The sequence below is a fragment of the Hirsutella rhossiliensis genome (genome assembly GCF_020360975.1).
Source record: "Hirsutella rhossiliensis strain HR02 chromosome Unknown scaffold00001, whole genome shotgun sequence".
Classification (NCBI taxonomy): domain Eukaryota; kingdom Fungi; phylum Ascomycota; class Sordariomycetes; order Hypocreales; family Ophiocordycipitaceae; genus Hirsutella; species Hirsutella rhossiliensis.
In genome coordinates, this window is record NW_025408667.1 from 3,904,898 (window position 1) to 3,921,225 (window position 16,328).

The window sequence follows — 16,328 nt, forward strand, 5'->3', positions numbered from 1 at the left end:
CAACGAGTTGCAGGGGATCGAGCACCACCGTCCTCCAACATGGGAATACACGCTCGTGCCTCAAGCTCGCTCTGCCAAGTATATCAACCATGAATCATGGCCTCTTCTTATCTGCTCTGTCTAATCATGGGTTCGTTCTTGTCAACGTCCATGTCTGGACCACAGCCGTCTCCCCGAGCCACACAAGCACACGTCTAGAGCTAGAAATACATGCGCATATATACGAGTCTCCCCAAGCTCTTCACGTCTAACCCCTCCTCATCCGCGTCCCCGTCACGCCCATGCGCACCCCAAACGTCCCGCTGCCCGCACCGCCTGCCCCTGCCGCCCACCCCGGCGCCGCCTTGGCCCTGTTTGCCTCGGGGATGCGATAGCCCCTCTCCCTTTCAAGACGGTGCCGCTCCCAGAAATCGCTCACCTCGCGCACCGGCCCCTTTCTCTTGCGCCTCCCTCCACTTCTCGCTCCCGTCCCCTCTCCCCAAACGCCGTCATCCCCTCCCCCTTCTTCTCCTCTTTCCCCGCCGTCGCCGCCGTGATCGTGGCCCATTGCCCACCGCGCCGCCTCGCCGCAAGCATGGTACAGGCTCCGCGCGAGGCGGCCGTGGGCGTGGCTCAGGTAGCGCAGCATCTTGCGCGCGCCAGTGCTAAAGGCGATGAAGAGGGCTGACACGACAAGCAACAGGCTGGACGGCAAGGCGACGAGGCCGATGGTGCGCAGCGGGAGATTGCCGCCGCCCCCCCACTCACGCGTGTTCATGCCGAAGAGCCCGGTGAAGAAGGTCATGGGCAGGAAGATGACGGTAAAGGTGGTGAAGATGGTGACGCTGCGGCTCTGGGCACTGGCCAGGTCTGCGTGCAGGCGGCTCAGGCGCACCTCGTCGACCTGCGCCTGCCGCTGCACCATCTGCAGCAGCTTGTCGTAGTCGTCACGCGTGCTGCGCACCCGCTGGATCATCTCGTCGGCCTGCTGGGCGTAGTCACGCAGCCGCTTGAGCGCCTCATCCAGGAAGACGCGCCCGTTGGCTGTCTGCTCCCGCAGCTCTGGCCGCGCGTACGTCGCGTGCATCGACGACAGCACCTTGGACTGCCGCTCAAACAGGTGCACCAGCGTCAGCAACTCGTCCTCGATGTCCCGCAGCTCCAGAAGCGCCGACGTGTTGTCGCGGTTTTCCCGCTCCGCCCGCCGGCTCTCTTCCTTGTGTCGCGCCCGGATCGATCGAGCCTTGTTCTCTACCGGCTCGTAGTCAAAGGCCTTGTCGCGGAAACCCTCGGTGCGGAACTCTTTGAGCGACCACGTGAGCTTTTCCGTCTATGGGGCCACACCCAGTCAGCCAGAGAAGCCAGCCTCTCGCCAAAGGGGAGCCACGAACCAAGGCGCTTATTGCCTCCTCAAAGATCCGAAACACCTCCAGGTCGGGGTGAGAGGAGCGGTCGAGAAGGACGCTCACGGCGTGTAGGGCGGCAAGGGCGGCCAGGTCCAACGCATTCTGGCACTGCCGCGTAAGGTCGACGTTGACGTCGTTGAAGATGCTGTCGCGAAGGTCGGCTTGCTGAAATAGCGGACCTTCGATCGGGTCGCTTTCTCGCTTCGGGAAGAAGGACGTCAAGGTATCTGGTCCGGCGTGTTAGTTACTCCCCGACGCGTTTATCAGAGCCAGGCAGCTACTCACGCGAGTCAATCACCCACAGCCAGAGCTGGTCGACCATGAGAACGTTGCCGTTGCGCACCGTCTCCTCTTCAGGCACGTCCTCAGCCGCGCCGCCTCCCGTCTTGCGCATCAGCCGCTCCCGCCAGCCCCCGGACGTGGTGCTGGATCCGCTGCCGGCCCCTTTGTCCGAGCCGGTCCCCGCCGACGATCCCTGGCTGTGCATGTCGCGGCCTGGCTCCGACTCGGCGCAGACCCTCTCCTTGGTCAGCTTGTACAGCATCTGGTCGTCGTCCCTAGACCTCGTATCCCGCAGCGAGGGGTACGCGAACTGATCCAGCGTCCGGCGGCAGTTGATGGGTGGGTCGTGCCCGAGAAACTCCCAGATCACCTGCAGCTCCAGGAGATCCGACTTGGCCACCGACTCGGGCACCGGCCGCGACCGGCCGTAGCCCAGCCGCTGCAGGATGAGGTTCCGCCGTCGGATCAGCCGCTTGTACGAGTCGAAGTGGAGATAGGGCAGGAAGAGGCACGTATACGTGGCCGCGTCTGCCACCGCCGTGGGTGACAGCGGCGGGCTGGCGAGCGAGGGACGCGGTGATGCTGCGTCGAGCTGCCGTCAGCGCGTCTGATGCCTCTCCAGGAGTAGAGTGGGGAAGACGTACGTCTCCGCGACGAGGTAAAGTAGCAGCCCGGCTTTGAAAAGTAGGCGTAATGCTGCGAGTGCCGACCGCGCGTGTGTCGCGTGGCCCAAAAGTCGTGGCCGTACAGCGCCGACAAGTCCATTCTGTACGAGACTTCCAAGGTTTGGAGGACGCTCTGTGGTTGCGCCTACGTCAGTATACTTTGCTACGCTCGGGACGTCTTTCTCCTTTGATACGCTTGATTTCTCACTTAATTCACTCGAGTGCTTCCGCAGTGCTTTGGGGGAGAGCAGAGTGGAATCTCACCTTGACCCAGGTCGGGTTGTTAAATGGCACATGCACCCACACGAACCTCCGCGCCTTGACTCCCGGCCGGGCAAACGCCGCCGCAGGCGCCTCGTCCAGCACTGCCGGGTCACTGCCGCGGATCCGCCCAACCTTGGCCGCCACCTTGCGGATCGCCAGAACAGCTTCGGGCAGGCGCGGCGACGTTTCGATGCCGCCGTTGTTGTCGTCGTTTACATCGCCATCAAGGCCCTCGCCTCGTCCGTCTCCGCCGCTACCGGGCAGGTCATTCAAGGCGCTGCGGCTCCGCGGCGAGAGGGCGATGAATTCGCGGTACTCGAGGCGCGTGCGGTCGCTGCCGAGACTAAAGGACCGACTGATTGTCCGGCCGACGCGCGGGCGCAGGGGCGGCGAGAGCCGGTCGATGGCCAGGTCCTGCTCCAGGTCGGCCTGGATCAGGGACGGCGGGCGCACCGGTGGGCTCTCGGACTGGCTAGGCGCGGGGAGCAGGGCCCGTGACGGGGGCGTGGCAAGGCCTCGGGGGGCCACGGTCGGGACGGAGTGGGTGCGCTGGTCGTGGGCGGCGGAGGAGGCGGCGGCGTCGACGGGGCGGATGATGGGTGAGCCAGGGGTGACGATCTGTCGTGTGGCGGCCTGTCGGTCCTTGATGCCCAGCACGTTCTTGACCGTCATCGGAATCATCGGCGGTGGAGCAGCAGCCGCGGAATCGTCGGCCTCGGAGTCCTTGTCGATCAGCGAGGTCCGGCCCCGGACGCGGAGAAACCTGCTCTGCTCAGGGGCGCCCTCGACCTCGTTCAGCCTCTCGCTCAAGCACACCTCGGGCCCCTTTTTGAGAAAGTCCTTGAGCGGGAGACGCGTTGACCAGGCTCGGATCGTGGAGACGGCCTCGTAGGTCTCGCCCACTGCAGGCGGATCGTCAAAGAAGCCATGGACCTCGACATTGACCTTTTGCTCCAGGCCAAGGGTCCAGCGCCCATCGCCGTCACCATCGCGCAGCGTCATGTCAGCGCGACCAATCTGAACAGCGAGCTGCCTGAGGAACAGTCGCAGCGAGTGGACGTTGTGTCGGCCAAACGAAGCAATGTTTGCGTGGTCGCTCTGCAGGGCAAAGATGGTCTCCTGGCGCATGCCGAGGACGGCCGACTTGATGGACGTCAGGGGCGCGGTGAAGTAGACGTCGCCCGCGCCGGCGGCGCCCGAGAGACGCGACTCGATGGTCTCGTAAAAGGTCCAGATGCGCACGTCGTTGGACGCGGCCTTGAAGTCCTCGTCGACGCGCTGCAGCAGGCTGTTGCCCACGCGCAGGGCGTCGGTGATGGAGGCCGGCAGCGGCGACGATAGGTGGAGGAGGGACTGGATGCTGGGGGCGAGACTGGGCATTGCAAAATAGCTGCTTCCCTGGTGTGGCGTTGCTGAGGAAGTGAGCAGAAGCATGAGTACAGGCATCCGGATGATGGTCTCGAGGCCGCGAGTAGATAGGGGCCCAGGGGGGACAGGCAGACGGGAAACATACCGAAGAAAGCAACGCCGTAGCACTCGCGCAGCACACCGTCGTACCTAGCATCCCGACTCGCCTTTGTCAAGGCCATCTTGACAACCAGCCCGCCCACGCTGTGAGCAATGAAGATGACGGGCCTCGCCCTTGCCCCGGCGCCGCGCAGCGCATGCAACTCCTCCAGCAGCGCGTCCGCCAGGCCCGCCAGCGTCGTGGTCCCTGCCGTCTGCGCCACGGGCGGGTGCTCGTACAGCAGGATGCGCGCCCGGGGAGCCTCGCGCCGGATGCCCTGGCGCACCCACGAGGGACTGCTCGGAGCCGTCTCGCCGGCGGCCTCGCGCATCGACGGCGCGCCGAAGTAGCGGCCCATCAGCCCGTCGCGACTCCAGCTGCGCAGCGGGTGGCCGCCGGGACATGGCACCGTGACCACGTCGACTGTCGTCTCGTCGTGCGTGAGCTCGCCGGCCGGGTCGACGACGAAGCGTGCCGCACGGCGGCAGTTGGCCGCTTTTTCATCGGCGCCGCCATCGTGGTGCTCAAGCTTGAGATCCGTCTCCCCGCTCTCCTCCGAAGCCGAGGTGTGCCATGGCGACGGCGGGAGCTGGTCTGTATTTGGAGGGTTGGCCCATGGTGACGCGCTGCTGCGTCGAAAAGTGCCCGCCATGGGACCTATGGTATAGGGTAGTCCGTGTTGGTAAAGGAGATGGAAAAGACTAAAGGCCAGGCAGCGCAAAGCACGAGCAAGGCACAAGCAAGACGAAGCGTTTACCGATAGATATATAATGGACGGAGTCAATAGATGTCATCTACCCTGGCCAGTCCATACATAGACGCACACTTGCTGTCAAGGTGGCTTCGGAACCAGCCCGCCGCAATCAGCTGCCTCGTTGCGCCGAACACGCAGTCACACTTGACGACGACCCGTCCTCGCCCCCAGCTTGGCACGCTGAGCCGTCATCATGCTGCCCTCCTTCAAGTTTCAACCGGCAATTTATGCGTGGTTGTTCTGGCGGCTTGTGATCCCCCCGCCATCCCTCTCGCCGTGGCTCATGTGAGACACACCGTCGACGCCACCTGATCACGGCACATGGTCCCCTATTTTCACAAATATACTCCGTAGAGCCCCCGTCCTTTGCGGCAGTTGGGCAATTCTCGATTATTAAAGCCGCCTCTCTTTCCTTCTCCCATCAAGGTTGGTTTTCCAGTTCACCTGTGATGCCTCCACGCGTGATGCAAAGTTGCTCTCCCCATATCCAGATCTCCATCCCGATCCTCGAGTGTGCCCCTGGCCCCCACGCTGGCACCGAGGCTCATCAGCAGAGCGAACGAAATGACCGGCAAAGGGGACCGAAAATGCAAGACATGTGCAGCCACCCCAGGCCGCATCTTTGCCGAGAAAGAATTCGAAAGACCGCAAGCTCCGGCCTGATGCTGCACTCATTCGCGGCAAACGGCTCCTTGCCACCCATTCAGGCCTCATACGCCCAGACTGCAGAATGCTTGAAGAGGGATATCAAAAGGTGGTCAAAGTCCAAAGGCGATAGCAACGGCCGGACGGAAGCAAACGAAGAAAAAAGACGGGAGCTCTTCCATCCCAAGCCTCTACCCAAACTTGCCGCTTTTCAGTGCTCCTCCGAAACAAGTTCGTAGTCCTTGACGCTAAAACAGTGAATCGTCGCGTCAAGGTAGAAGCTGTTCTCCACCAGGCACGACTGTCCCGGCTTGATGTGAAAGGCGCCGTTGAGCCCGACGAGGAACGACGTCTCCCCAATCTTGACTCGGACCTTGCCGGCTGCCACTGTGCACGCCCGGACCTTGTTGGCTTCCGCGCCCCAGCGCTTACTGCTGCCGGGCTTGGCGACAATGACATGAATGCCAATGTCCGGCAGTATCGGGATGGGCTGCGCGCTGGTCAAAAAGGCACCAGAGAAGGCAACGTCTAGCATCACAGTCAGCGCCATATTCGCAAGCAAAAAAGGGGGGGGGGTTGGGGGGGAGTTCACGACGAAGACTCACTTTCAGTCCCATTCTCCTCCGTCAGCCGACCCGGCGCCATTTCCCACGGCTCCATCTCCAGCATCGCCTCGGGTCGCTCGGCCGCGGCAACCGACAGCTTGATGGCTTTGGGGGCTGGGCTGACGCTGGCGTCCGCAGCTGGCCGCTTGAGGCGCAGCTGTCGCGTGCTCGCCAGTGTTCGCGCCCGAGAGTCAATCGTCGGCTCCTCAGTCTCCTCTCTTTCAACCTCATTCTCGGAATCCTCGGCAAGGCCAGGCCCCGTCTTCTCGGGAGCGGCTCCATTTAGGCCCGCCTCAACTGAAGCTCCAACTGAAGCTCCAACCGCCCATTTGCAAATGTTTCTCTGCCGCTGCATATAACTGCGATAGAAGCAGCCAATACAGGTAGGGAGCTTAAAGAAGGCGCACTTGGACGGCTCCGGCATGCTACTCGGCAGGGCAACGCAAGGAAGAGACAGGCGACCTGCTTGGTAGATCAGCGTGCAGGCTTCCGGGCCCGTCACCTCGTCGCCAACCAGGTAAGCCAGTGCAGCAGCGTATATAGGCACATCGAGTCTCTCACCGCGGTGGCGCTTGAGCCAGGATTGCGGTAGGCTGCGGCGCCGCGGGAGATGGATCATATAGCGCACATCTTGCCGAGTGGGTATCGCATGTTTTTTGGGTAGAAACTTGTGGAGATAGCGGCAGACATCACTAGGCAACCCATCTTCAGGGGCCGGGGCCGGAATGTCCGAAGTGACCAAGGGGCTTGGTACTCGTGCAGGACTCGGCGCAGCACTTGGGCTGGCCGCCGGGGCCGACGATCTCAGCTGGAGCTCGAGCCTACGCCGTTGCTGCGCGGCGGTGATGATTGGCAGACAGGGCTCTGCGGCGGGCGGCGCGTCCGGCGGAAGCGGATTCCGTGACACGATAATGGCAGGCGACATTGAGTTTGCATTCTTGTACGTGGCCACTAGGCTAAGCGTGCCATCGAGGTTGTCGTTGAACTTGCTGTAGCAGTGCTTGGCCCCAAAGTGGCCGCCCAGGGATGCCATGTTCCTCATGAGGCGCCGGCAATCGCGGACGGGGCAGATGAACTGAGGAGGGTCGGGGTGAAGCTTGTAGTTTGTCGGGAAAAGGGCGCCACGACCAGGCTCGTCAGGGCCATCGGTCCCTAGATATGCATGAATCAGCAGTGTCTTTGAGGGAGCCGGAGAGAACGGGAGATACGAACCTTTGAGCAGAGTATAGAGTCGCCCATCAGCGGTCTCAAGCAAGATGCCATGGTGGTCTTGCCCAGACGGCCTGGGTGATTCTGAGGAAAGGCCCCCATCGTCGAGAATAGCGGGAGAAACGTCTTGGGCGTCTTGGCCATCAGTGTCATTGCTTGATCGGCGGGACCCTCGGCTGCTCGATCCATCTGGAGGCGTAGGGGTCGGGGCGTCGCCACCTGACTCGGCTGCGCTCTGCCGGATTTTAGCGAGCAGCTCGCCCGGGGTCGGAAAACGCATCACTGATGTGGCGGGGGCCTTGCTCGTTGTGCTCTCCGCCTGTGCCTGCTGAAGGTGCTCCAGCACTAACGCTTCCGTAAAGTGTAGTGCTTGAGCCCTTGCGGCATCCCCGGCCTCTGCGCGCTGAGGGGTGGCGGCGGTGGGAACAGAAGGAGAGGAGGAAGAGGAGAAAGACGAAGAGGGGTTGGAGGTTGCGGTCGGACTGGCGGCGGCGTTCCCGACTGCAGAAGTGGAAAAGGGAGCTGGAGGAGGCTTGGCAGAGCCTGGAGGTCGAGGGAACTCGGGGAGCGGCACGGGAGTCTGGGAGACGCAGGGGGGTGCGTTCGCCGGGCGCTTTATGAGCACGAGGGAGGGGGACGGCGCTGCGCTCAAGTTAGAGATGCGAGAGCCCAAGGCAGAAGGTGCTTGCAGCGAGGAGTGCAGCTGACCCGGCGAAGCGGTAGCCTGAGGCGTGGCCGAGGGCCGGAGCCTGGGCATGACGGCGGGTGCGGCCCAAGGCAGCTCGACGTCGGAGGACGAGTCGGAGTCGGTGTCGGAACTAGAGTCGCCATGCTCGCCGTCCCTGCGCTCCTTGAGCTGCCTCGCGCGCTTCTCCTTCCAGGCCTTGTTAAGGGCCAGAATGCGGTGATGGGCGGCCATCTGCTCCGTGCTGGCGGGCGTGCTGGCGGGCGTGCCGTTGGCCCGGGCCTTGGCCGGGGCCTTGGCCGGCTGCTGCTGAGAAGCAATCGGGGTATCAAGGGAAGGGCTAAGGGTGGCCGAGAGAGGCACTAGGGCGTCACCAGAGGCATGGCCCGCGTCAGGGCCGGGCGGCGCGTCCATGGTGCTATGCCGCGCCGCGCCGGAAGGGAGAGTTGGTGGAACTGCCGCCCGCCGAGTCTCGTTCCGAAGGCTGGCTTGCTAGTATGTCGTGGGGACTGGGGAAAGCTGCGACCCTCTTTTTCCCGTCAAGACGAAGGAGGAGGCGGAAGAGGGTAATTCAGAGCCGCGGAGCCCAGCCAAGCGTACCGCCAAGGGCTCGGGCGGAAGCTGGATGCAGGGCGGGAGGTGCACGGAGCCGTTGGCCTCGAAACGCGGTATGTAAGGCTTTTTTGAGGCGAGGCAGAGCTTGACGGAGGAAGCTCGACGCTGTTGGAGCACGCGCGCGTTGATGAATAGCGTAGGCGGTGAGGCCTGGCCCGTGAAATAGATTGGCCGATTAGGAAAAAGAAATAACAGGGCCCCATTCGCCAGGAGCTTAGGGGCTTTTGCCGGGCTTATTCAAGCAGGCCGGCAAGGCATCCTTTTTATAAGCCGCAGAAGGTTAAACTAGGGTCTAAAGCGCAAGTCAAACTTCATTTTATAATATTAAGCAGTTAATATAGTTAACGCAAGAAATATACTAGTTTTATAGCCTTAACGTGGCTTTATTATATCCAAAGTAGGGGCATAACGTAGAAACATATAAAATTTAACCTGCCTTAGCGGTCTCGGGATGTGCGAGCCCTATAACTAGCCCCGCTATAGATGAACTAGTATCGCCGTAATAAGCCCTGCTTTGATTTTATATCAAGCAAGCTACTGCTAATGTTAGGGCAGGACCAGACAGACATCTCTACTTCTAGTACGCAACTTAAGGTGGCGCTGTATGTAGGGCCCTGCCCCCTATCTATTCAGGCTGCTAAGGCAGATCGAATATTGTGAGTTTCGACGCCAGTAGCGTTGTGCTGTTAGCATTTAGAAAAGCCCTCGGTCGAGCGTTCAAGTGCTGGTAAAGTGCCCTGGACCCCCTTGGCAGGTAAGGGGGCCCTGGGCCTACATTTACGCACCTTGAAATTTGAGCTGCCGACCAGCAAAGGCATACAACCTTAACAGTCAAGTCGTGCTATATCTCGGCCACTTTAACTGGTCAATTTCGGCATCAAACTGGATCTGTTGGTCAGGACTGTCGGTACTTGTGGCAGCAAGTCACGACCCGGACGGTTGCGTATCGATAAGCGAGCTTGACCGCCACACAGTCTGCGCCACTAGGCCGAATTTTGCACTGTACGTACTGATACAGCGACCGCACCTGTGGCTTGTCCCGATTCTGCCGGAGCCGCATTCGGAGACTCACGACGAGTTGACAAAGCGCCAACTAAAAGCACGCTCATCTTTCCATTCTTCGAGAGCTGAAAGCAGGGCATTGTCCGGGAGTCAGTCGGCAAGCATGTCCCCAGCCTCTCGGCCTGGCCAGGGCCCGCCACCCCCAGCAACAACAGCGCCAGACCAGCTCGTCAGCGCCCGCGACGGCAGACGGTACTGGCAAGGCGTCAGTGCCGACGTCGATGGCATGCTCGGAGGCGTCCCCTCCATGCCGGGCTTCGGCTCCATCTCCAGGATCGATCTCCAGGGTTCCCGTACCTTTTTGGCTAGGCTGGGCATAGGTCTCAAGGGCGGCCGGCGGCCCATTTCGACTGTCCTCGAGGGCGGAGCAGGGTGCGTCTTCCGTCTCCTTGGAGCAACAAGTCATGGCAACCCCGCCAATTGAGAGCGGTTTGGCTGACTGTCTGTCGTCGGCCTTTGCGCGTTACCTTTGGCGTCTTTGCAGCATCGGCAGAGTCACCGAGGGCCTACTGCTCCCCTTGGCAGAGCACGTCGACATCGTAGAGCCCATGTCCAAGTTCACCGACGTGCTTCAGGGCAAAAGCGGCGTCCGCACCGTCTTCAATGTTGGCCTCGAGGACTGGCTGCCTCCGCCGGGCGTCGAGTACGACTTGGTCTGGACCCAGTGGTGCCTGGGCTACCTCAGCGACGACCACTTGGTGCGCTTCTTGCGCCTCTGCAAGACGGTGCTGCGACCCGAGTCTGGCGTCATTGTAGTCAAGGAGAACCTCAACACCAGCGGCACCGACCTTTTCGATGCCACAGACAGCAGTGTGTTAAGGTTCGTTGACTTTCGCGTCTCTGTGCCCACTACTGGACGTTAAGCCGGGTAAAGGGCGAATGATCTCTCCTGCTGACACCCAAACAGAGAAGATCAAAGCCTGCGAGACATCTTTCAAAATGCAGGACTCGAGCTGGTCAAGACGGAGCTACAGCGCGGATTCCCCGAGATGTCGACGAAGAGGCTGTATCCCGTGCGCATGTATGCGCTCAAGCCATGCTAGATCTTTTACGCTTTGCCCTTTTTGACAAGATACAAAAAGGGGGAAAAAGGGAAAATCAGGCAGAGCGCCCCTAACCTCTGCCCGTACCTTGGGCAAATTGAAATGATGGGGTTCCCCAAACTTGGACGAAACTATGTTCGCGGTGGCCGCCGTGGCGTTCAGAGTCTAACTGCCTCGACCCGGGCTCCAAGCCTTGAGCCACTTACAAGCTTTAGGCAGACTTTGGCACGAAAAGCTGTGACAGGGCAAGGCAGCAACGGGTGGCCGGGCCAGCAGTCGCACGAAAAGCTTGTCTAGGGACTGATTGCGACTGATTGCGACTGATTGCTTCTGATATAAAGACCCCCGACCTATCCAATCCGCAACAGCAGGGTCCAGAGTCTCATCTCGCCCTTGATCTTTGCTCCTTGCTATTAGTCCCGAGCAGCATCGCGAGCTATCAGTCTGTATCCCACCGTCTTCTACCGCCAACGCCACAATGATGGGCTTGGTCCTCGAGCGAGAAAGTCCCGCCCGTCGACACGACCAGCAACAAGCGCAGGACTGCCCCCTCCTCCAGCTCCCGGTCGAGTTGATCCTCCTAATATCGGACCATCTGCCGCGGCCGAACCAGATGGTCTTCTCGCAGACCTGCAGCCCCCTAAGGAACATCCTTCATTACCGCCTTTCCCTGAATCTGCACTGCCAGGACCCGTTCATGGGACTTTCGCGTGGCGCCCTCCTCGAATACCTCATCTGCATGGGACGACAAAACCCCAACGTGTGGCTCTGCGAGACATGCCGGCGGCTGCACAAAGTCACCGAATGTGAGATTGGGCGGGGTCGGAGAGCGTGTATGAGCTGGGCGCGACGCGCCATCTCCTGCCCGGGTATGCTTATCTACTACCATCATGTTCAGCTCGCGCTCAAATACAACCGCATCGGTGGCAATGACCCGAAGTGTAGGGGACGGCTACAGAGCCTGCTGGCGCCGCACCATCACGACGCATGGTACCTAGACCAGCCAGATCGACTGTCGAACCGGTTCTCATCCGTGTGCAAGATTGTCGAGGGCAACTTCATTCTCATGTCCGTCTGGGAATGTGAGCAGCGCGACGCGGACATTCCCGTGTCGCGGCGCAGTATTGGGGCACTCTCGATCTGCAGTCACCAGTTTTTTTCCTATGCAATGGACTCCGAAACGGTCAGAGCGACTAGACGCTACAACGACGCCCTCGCCAGCGCCATCGTCGAGGCCCTGCGCAACCCAGACGGGGGCGAGGTAACCGGAGCGTGCCACCAATGTGCGACTGACTTCGCCGTCGAGGGGTCCCCCCAGCGCATGAAGCTGCGCACCTGGCGCAACCTGGGGCCCGAGGGCTCGCCGCTCAACCCGGAGTGGAAATCGCAGGTTAACTACATGACTCTTCGACGGAACAACCAGCCGGGCGCCGTCCGGGCCATGTACGAGGGGCAGTGAGGGGGGCTCCAGCTACGGGGGTTGGAGTGGGTGCTGGTAGTGGCTGTGTAGATTGTACAGACGATGTCGGGAAGCGCTGTGAGGAGGATGCTTGTCTTTGGTTTACTGTTTGCTTTGGATGGACGGAATAGTGTAGACAGCGAACGGTAGTATGCGGGATGTATGCAGCTGGACAGACTCGTTTGAATATTGATAGCTTAACAGACAGAATGTATCCTACTTGGCCTTTTTGCTTGCCGGACAGCCATCAATGACGGCGAGACGTCAGTCCAACCTTGGCCCCGTCTCTTCGTCCTTATTCTTTGGGCTCTCGCCGCTCGTTGGCTGGCCGATGCAGGCGCGTACACAAAGGGTAGGGCCAGCGTCAAGCTTCCTATCGAGGAAGTATCCGGGAGAGAGCAGTCACGTGCCGCTGCCTTCAGTTCATCGAGGGCACACATAGGGGCGTCTTCTCACCGACGTCTCCCAATAACAGACGTTGCATCGCGCCGGGCCAAGTATGCTCGGCGAGGCCGCCCCCGTGCCGCACCCTTTCCCCTTCGAAATGAACGGGGTTCGACAGCGGCGACAAGAGGAAAAGACAACCGTCGAAGCAAGACTGGCCACGGGGCCCGGCGTCGAACAGGCAAAGAATCCACTCGCGTCTTTTGCTAGATATATACACAGCCATGGTACATGTCAGGGCAGAGCCACGCCCTCACTTCTTCTTGGTCGCCTTCTTGGCCTTCTTGGCCGCCTTCTTGCTCATGGGCTTGGCCGCAGCCCCGACAGCGTCACCGCCGCCCGGCACGTCAGCCTCCCTGCGCAGCGCCGCCCTGCGCTGGCCGTCGAGCTCGCGCTCGCGCCTCCAGCGGCGGTGCCGCAGCCACTGCTTGCGGGTGCGGAAGCGGCGGGTGCGCAGGCCCGTGGTCTTGACCAGGCGGCCGATGCGCCAGTTGTCCTCGCGGTAGCTGTAGTCGGCGCGCAGGCGCAGCAGGCGGTCGGGCTCGCCGTCCTGCAGGCGGCGGACCTCGTGGGGGATGCCCGAGGCGGACAGGGCGGGGGTCTCGGGGGCGGCGCGCAGCGCGTGGGCCGTCATGCCCAGGCGGCGCTTGCGCTCGGCGTGGCGCGGGTACGGCAGCGCGTCGGCCTTGTCGAAGACGACGCCGATGTACTTGCGGTCCGGGTGGCGCGCCGCGTCGCGGTAGTACTTGACGTAGCCCGTGGCCATGGCGTGGATGGTGTGGTCGCGGCCCATGATGCAGTTCTCGCCGGGCCACCAGTGCGTGCCGCGCTGCTTGTAGATGATGTTGCCGGGGATGACGAACTGGTCTGCGTCGCGGCGTTGCTCCACGTCAGCCCGTCACGCACGCACAAGGACTGTCTCCCGCGGGGGGGGTGGGGGGGGGTGCTGGTTCCCGCCTCCACGGATGTTGCCACTCTCTTCCAGCCATCATGTCGACCGACAGCGAAACGCGCCGCCGCCGTCGCCTCTTGTCCGCGTGAAACAGGGGGGAGAGAGAGAGCCCGTACCTCCGGTGCGCTTGGCGCCGAGCTTGTTAGGGATGCCGCGCTTGCTCTTCTTCTTGTACGCCCCCTGCGCCTTGACCGACGCATACCGCCGTCCCACGCTGCCCAGTATCCCTTGTGCATTCCCGGTGGGCTGCGCCGTCGCCGCTCGCAGTGCTGCCTGTGACGAGGCGGCCGCGGCCCGCAGCATTGGCCGCTGCATGGTGAGGAGCCGCATGGCGTCTTTCCGTTCGATCTTGGTCCCCCTCTCCCTCGGGCGGTGTGGTCGTTGTGTCTGCGCGCTCGCCCGGGAGGAACAGGCAAGCACTCGGTCTCGAGGCTCGGTCTGGAGCTGGAGTTTTCGCGCGCCAATTGGCTGATTAGTCACCTCCGACGTCAGCCGGCTTATCGATAAGCCGCCGTCGGAATGGCCAGCTAAGGCTCCAGACGCCGTCCATGCATCCATCCCCGTCTCTTGCCGCCGGACATCCAGCAAAAGCACACCGACCCAGCGGTCCAGCTCCTCTCAAGATGCGCCTCCTCCTCCTCGTCCCCTTCCTCCTCTCCCTCGCCGCCGCCCAGTTCGGCTTCTTCGAGCAAATGTTCAGCGGCGGCAACGCGGGCCACGAGCATCACCAACAGCAGCAGCGCGTCAACCCGAGCGACGCCTCCATCTACCACCAGAGCTACCTCCAATGTACGGCCCTCCCCTCTCTCCCTCGCCCCGTCAGTCTTGACAACTCGGCGCTGGTAACGCCCCACGTTGCGCATACACTAACGACGCCTCCCTGCACCTTTGTTCAGCCGTCTGCGACCGCTACCTCTGCCCCGACACCCTCGCCTGCGTCCACTTCCCGCACCACTGCCCCTGCGCCTGGGACGCCAATGAGGACAAGTTCGAGCTGGGCGATGGACGCCGCGTCTGCGCGTCAAAGGGCGGCTTCAAGGCCGGCGAGGCGGCGCGCAAGCTCGAGCTCGCCCGCAAGGGTCTGCTGTGAGGGATCAGCCACTCTCCCCCCAGGCCATGAGAATCGGGTTTGTCGGATGCGTTGGGATAGACTTCTTTCAAGTTGTGAATTCGGGAATACGCGGCGCAGGGCATTAGAATAGAGCGCTGTCAATGGGTCGATGCATGGATGAATTCATGACACTCAAAATGGGAAGCATGACAGCACAAAATGAGACGGTGTAGCCAACGCAGTCGTGAGCCATTCCAGAGGTCCATGGTATGTGATGCGCGCAAAACAAACGACAACGTTCGTCTTTTCTCCCAGTCGAGTGTGTCTTAACAACATGCCGCCGCCCAGAAGAAATGCCAGCCCAACCTAGCGTACCTACCTAGTGTGGACAAGACGCAAACTCCACAAGGGAAAGGCGTAAACAGCCAGCCCCAAGCCCATGGTACGGGAAAAAGAGGGGAGACCCCCAAAAAGACAAAATGATGAAAACAGACGCAATCCAGCCCATCCGCTCCGTGGTTCATCAAGACGTATAGTTGTATCTATGGTACGCGGGAAAAGGGAGGGGCCCCCCAACAAAGAGGACGACCCCCGCGCCGCAGGTTTTGGTGAGAGGCAGTATGAACTATGCAGCCTCGCCGTTGGGCAGGGGCGGCATGGGCGGGGGCACGTCGTCGTCGTCGTCGTCCGGGATGGACTCTGGGTGGCCGAGCAGCTGGGCGACGTTCTTCATCTCGTAGTGTTTCTTGCGCAGGGCCTCGAACTGGCGGTGTTTCTCGCGCTCCTCGGGCGACAAGAGGCCGGCGGCCTCGGCGCTGAGGGCGACGCTCTCGTCGTCGACGTGGACGCTCTTCTCGCTCGCGCTGCGGGGGATGCCCTGCGCGGGCTCGGGGACGGCCTCTTCGGGCTCGCCGAGGGAGAGGCCGGGGATCTCGTCGTCGTACCGGGGGCGCGGGGCCTTGCGGGCGTTGTCGTCGGCGTCGCGCACCGGCACGCCTGGACCACGACTGCCGCCGTCGTCTTCATCGTCGTCGTCGGACGGGTCCTCTGCCGGATCGTAGTGCTTTGCGTAGGGCGTCTTGGGCTCGTCAATCTTCATGGTGGAGGAGCGCTCCTGCTCGGTGAGGTAGAGGTTTGCCTCGTCCCACTTGAGGCGCTGCGACGACTCGTTGAGCTCCGACATGTTGGCCGACTGACGGCGCGAGCCGGCGGGGCGACGGCCGGCCGAAGAGGAGCGACGCCGGCCGGCGTTGATTTGCGTGTTCGCCAGCGTCACCTCCTTGCCCGACATGGAGCGCTCGCGCTGCATCGGCGCGGGGGCAGGCGGCGGGGGGGACTTCTGGTGCGACGGGTTCTTGAGGATGCCTGCCAGCGCCTTTGGTGAGCACCGTGGAACCGGAGAGAAGGGGGGCTGTTGGGCTTACCTTTGGGCCTTTTCACGCCTGGGCCGGGCGGGGAGTGGACGGGTGATGACTCGACTGCGGATGCCATGGCGGCGGATGGGAGGGTGTGACTCTGGTGTGTTGAGCAGCAAGACCAGGCAGACGGCACAAAGATATCGCTGAAGCTGGGGAGCTGTCTTGTCGTCCGTGATGGGCAGAAGAAGCCGCGGGGGCGGGAGCGAGTTTAAAAGATGCTGCTGACTGATTCATGGCACCACCACGACTGACTGCACCGTGCCTCCAATCTAATCCGGGGGTA

The 16,328-nt window shown here is 61.9% G+C and overlaps 7 protein-coding genes across 7 annotated transcripts; 3 read left to right on the plus strand and 4 right to left on the minus strand.

Annotated features, from left to right (window-relative positions):
• Window positions 1-247: 247 nt before the first annotated feature.
• Window positions 248-4,755, minus strand: HRG_00472 (corA-like mg2+ transporter protein; the record flags this gene model as incomplete). The annotated part of the gene is made up of 6 exons (XM_044858943.1): window positions 248-1,309; window positions 1,371-1,612; window positions 1,671-2,249; window positions 2,312-2,465; window positions 2,597-4,008; window positions 4,110-4,755. The coding sequence occupies 6 exons, from the start codon at window positions 4,753-4,755 to the stop codon at window positions 248-250; spliced, it is 4,095 nt and encodes a 1,364-aa protein (XP_044725343.1).
• Window positions 4,756-5,713: 958 nt separating this feature from the next.
• Window positions 5,714-8,415, minus strand: HRG_00473 (uncharacterized protein; the record flags this gene model as incomplete). Its single annotated transcript, XM_044858944.1, has 3 exons — window positions 5,714-6,030; window positions 6,108-7,259; window positions 7,320-8,415. 3 exons carry the CDS (start codon window positions 8,413-8,415, stop codon window positions 5,714-5,716), a joined length of 2,565 nt encoding a protein of 854 aa, XP_044725344.1.
• Window positions 8,416-9,781: 1,366 nt separating this feature from the next.
• HRG_00474 (adoMet dependent proline di-methyltransferase domain-containing protein) lies at window positions 9,782-10,721 on the plus strand (the record flags this gene model as incomplete). The annotated part of the gene is made up of 3 exons (XM_044858945.1): window positions 9,782-10,050; window positions 10,163-10,498; window positions 10,586-10,721. The coding sequence occupies 3 exons, from the start codon at window positions 9,782-9,784 to the stop codon at window positions 10,719-10,721; spliced, it is 741 nt and encodes a 246-aa protein (XP_044725345.1).
• Window positions 10,722-11,199: 478 nt separating this feature from the next.
• Window positions 11,200-12,180, plus strand: HRG_00475 (uncharacterized protein; the record flags this gene model as incomplete). The annotated part of the gene is made up of 1 exon (XM_044858946.1): window positions 11,200-12,180. One exon carries the CDS (start codon window positions 11,200-11,202, stop codon window positions 12,178-12,180), a length of 981 nt encoding a protein of 326 aa, XP_044725346.1.
• Window positions 12,181-12,877: 697 nt separating this feature from the next.
• HRG_00476 (ribosomal l27 protein) lies at window positions 12,878-13,906 on the minus strand (the record flags this gene model as incomplete). The annotated part of the gene is made up of 2 exons (XM_044858947.1): window positions 12,878-13,491; window positions 13,693-13,906. 2 exons carry the CDS (start codon window positions 13,904-13,906, stop codon window positions 12,878-12,880), a joined length of 828 nt encoding a protein of 275 aa, XP_044725347.1.
• Window positions 13,907-14,199: 293 nt separating this feature from the next.
• On the plus strand, window positions 14,200-14,666 carry HRG_00477 (uncharacterized protein; the record flags this gene model as incomplete). Its single annotated transcript, XM_044858948.1, has 2 exons — window positions 14,200-14,365; window positions 14,473-14,666. 2 exons carry the CDS (start codon window positions 14,200-14,202, stop codon window positions 14,664-14,666), a joined length of 360 nt encoding a protein of 119 aa, XP_044725348.1.
• A 586-nt stretch (window positions 14,667-15,252) lies between these two features.
• On the minus strand, window positions 15,253-16,118 carry HRG_00478 (protein phosphatase inhibitor 2 (IPP-2) domain-containing protein; the record flags this gene model as incomplete). Its single annotated transcript, XM_044858949.1, has 2 exons — window positions 15,253-15,992; window positions 16,052-16,118. 2 exons carry the CDS (start codon window positions 16,116-16,118, stop codon window positions 15,253-15,255), a joined length of 807 nt encoding a protein of 268 aa, XP_044725349.1.
• Between the last annotated feature and the right edge of the window lie 210 nt (window positions 16,119-16,328).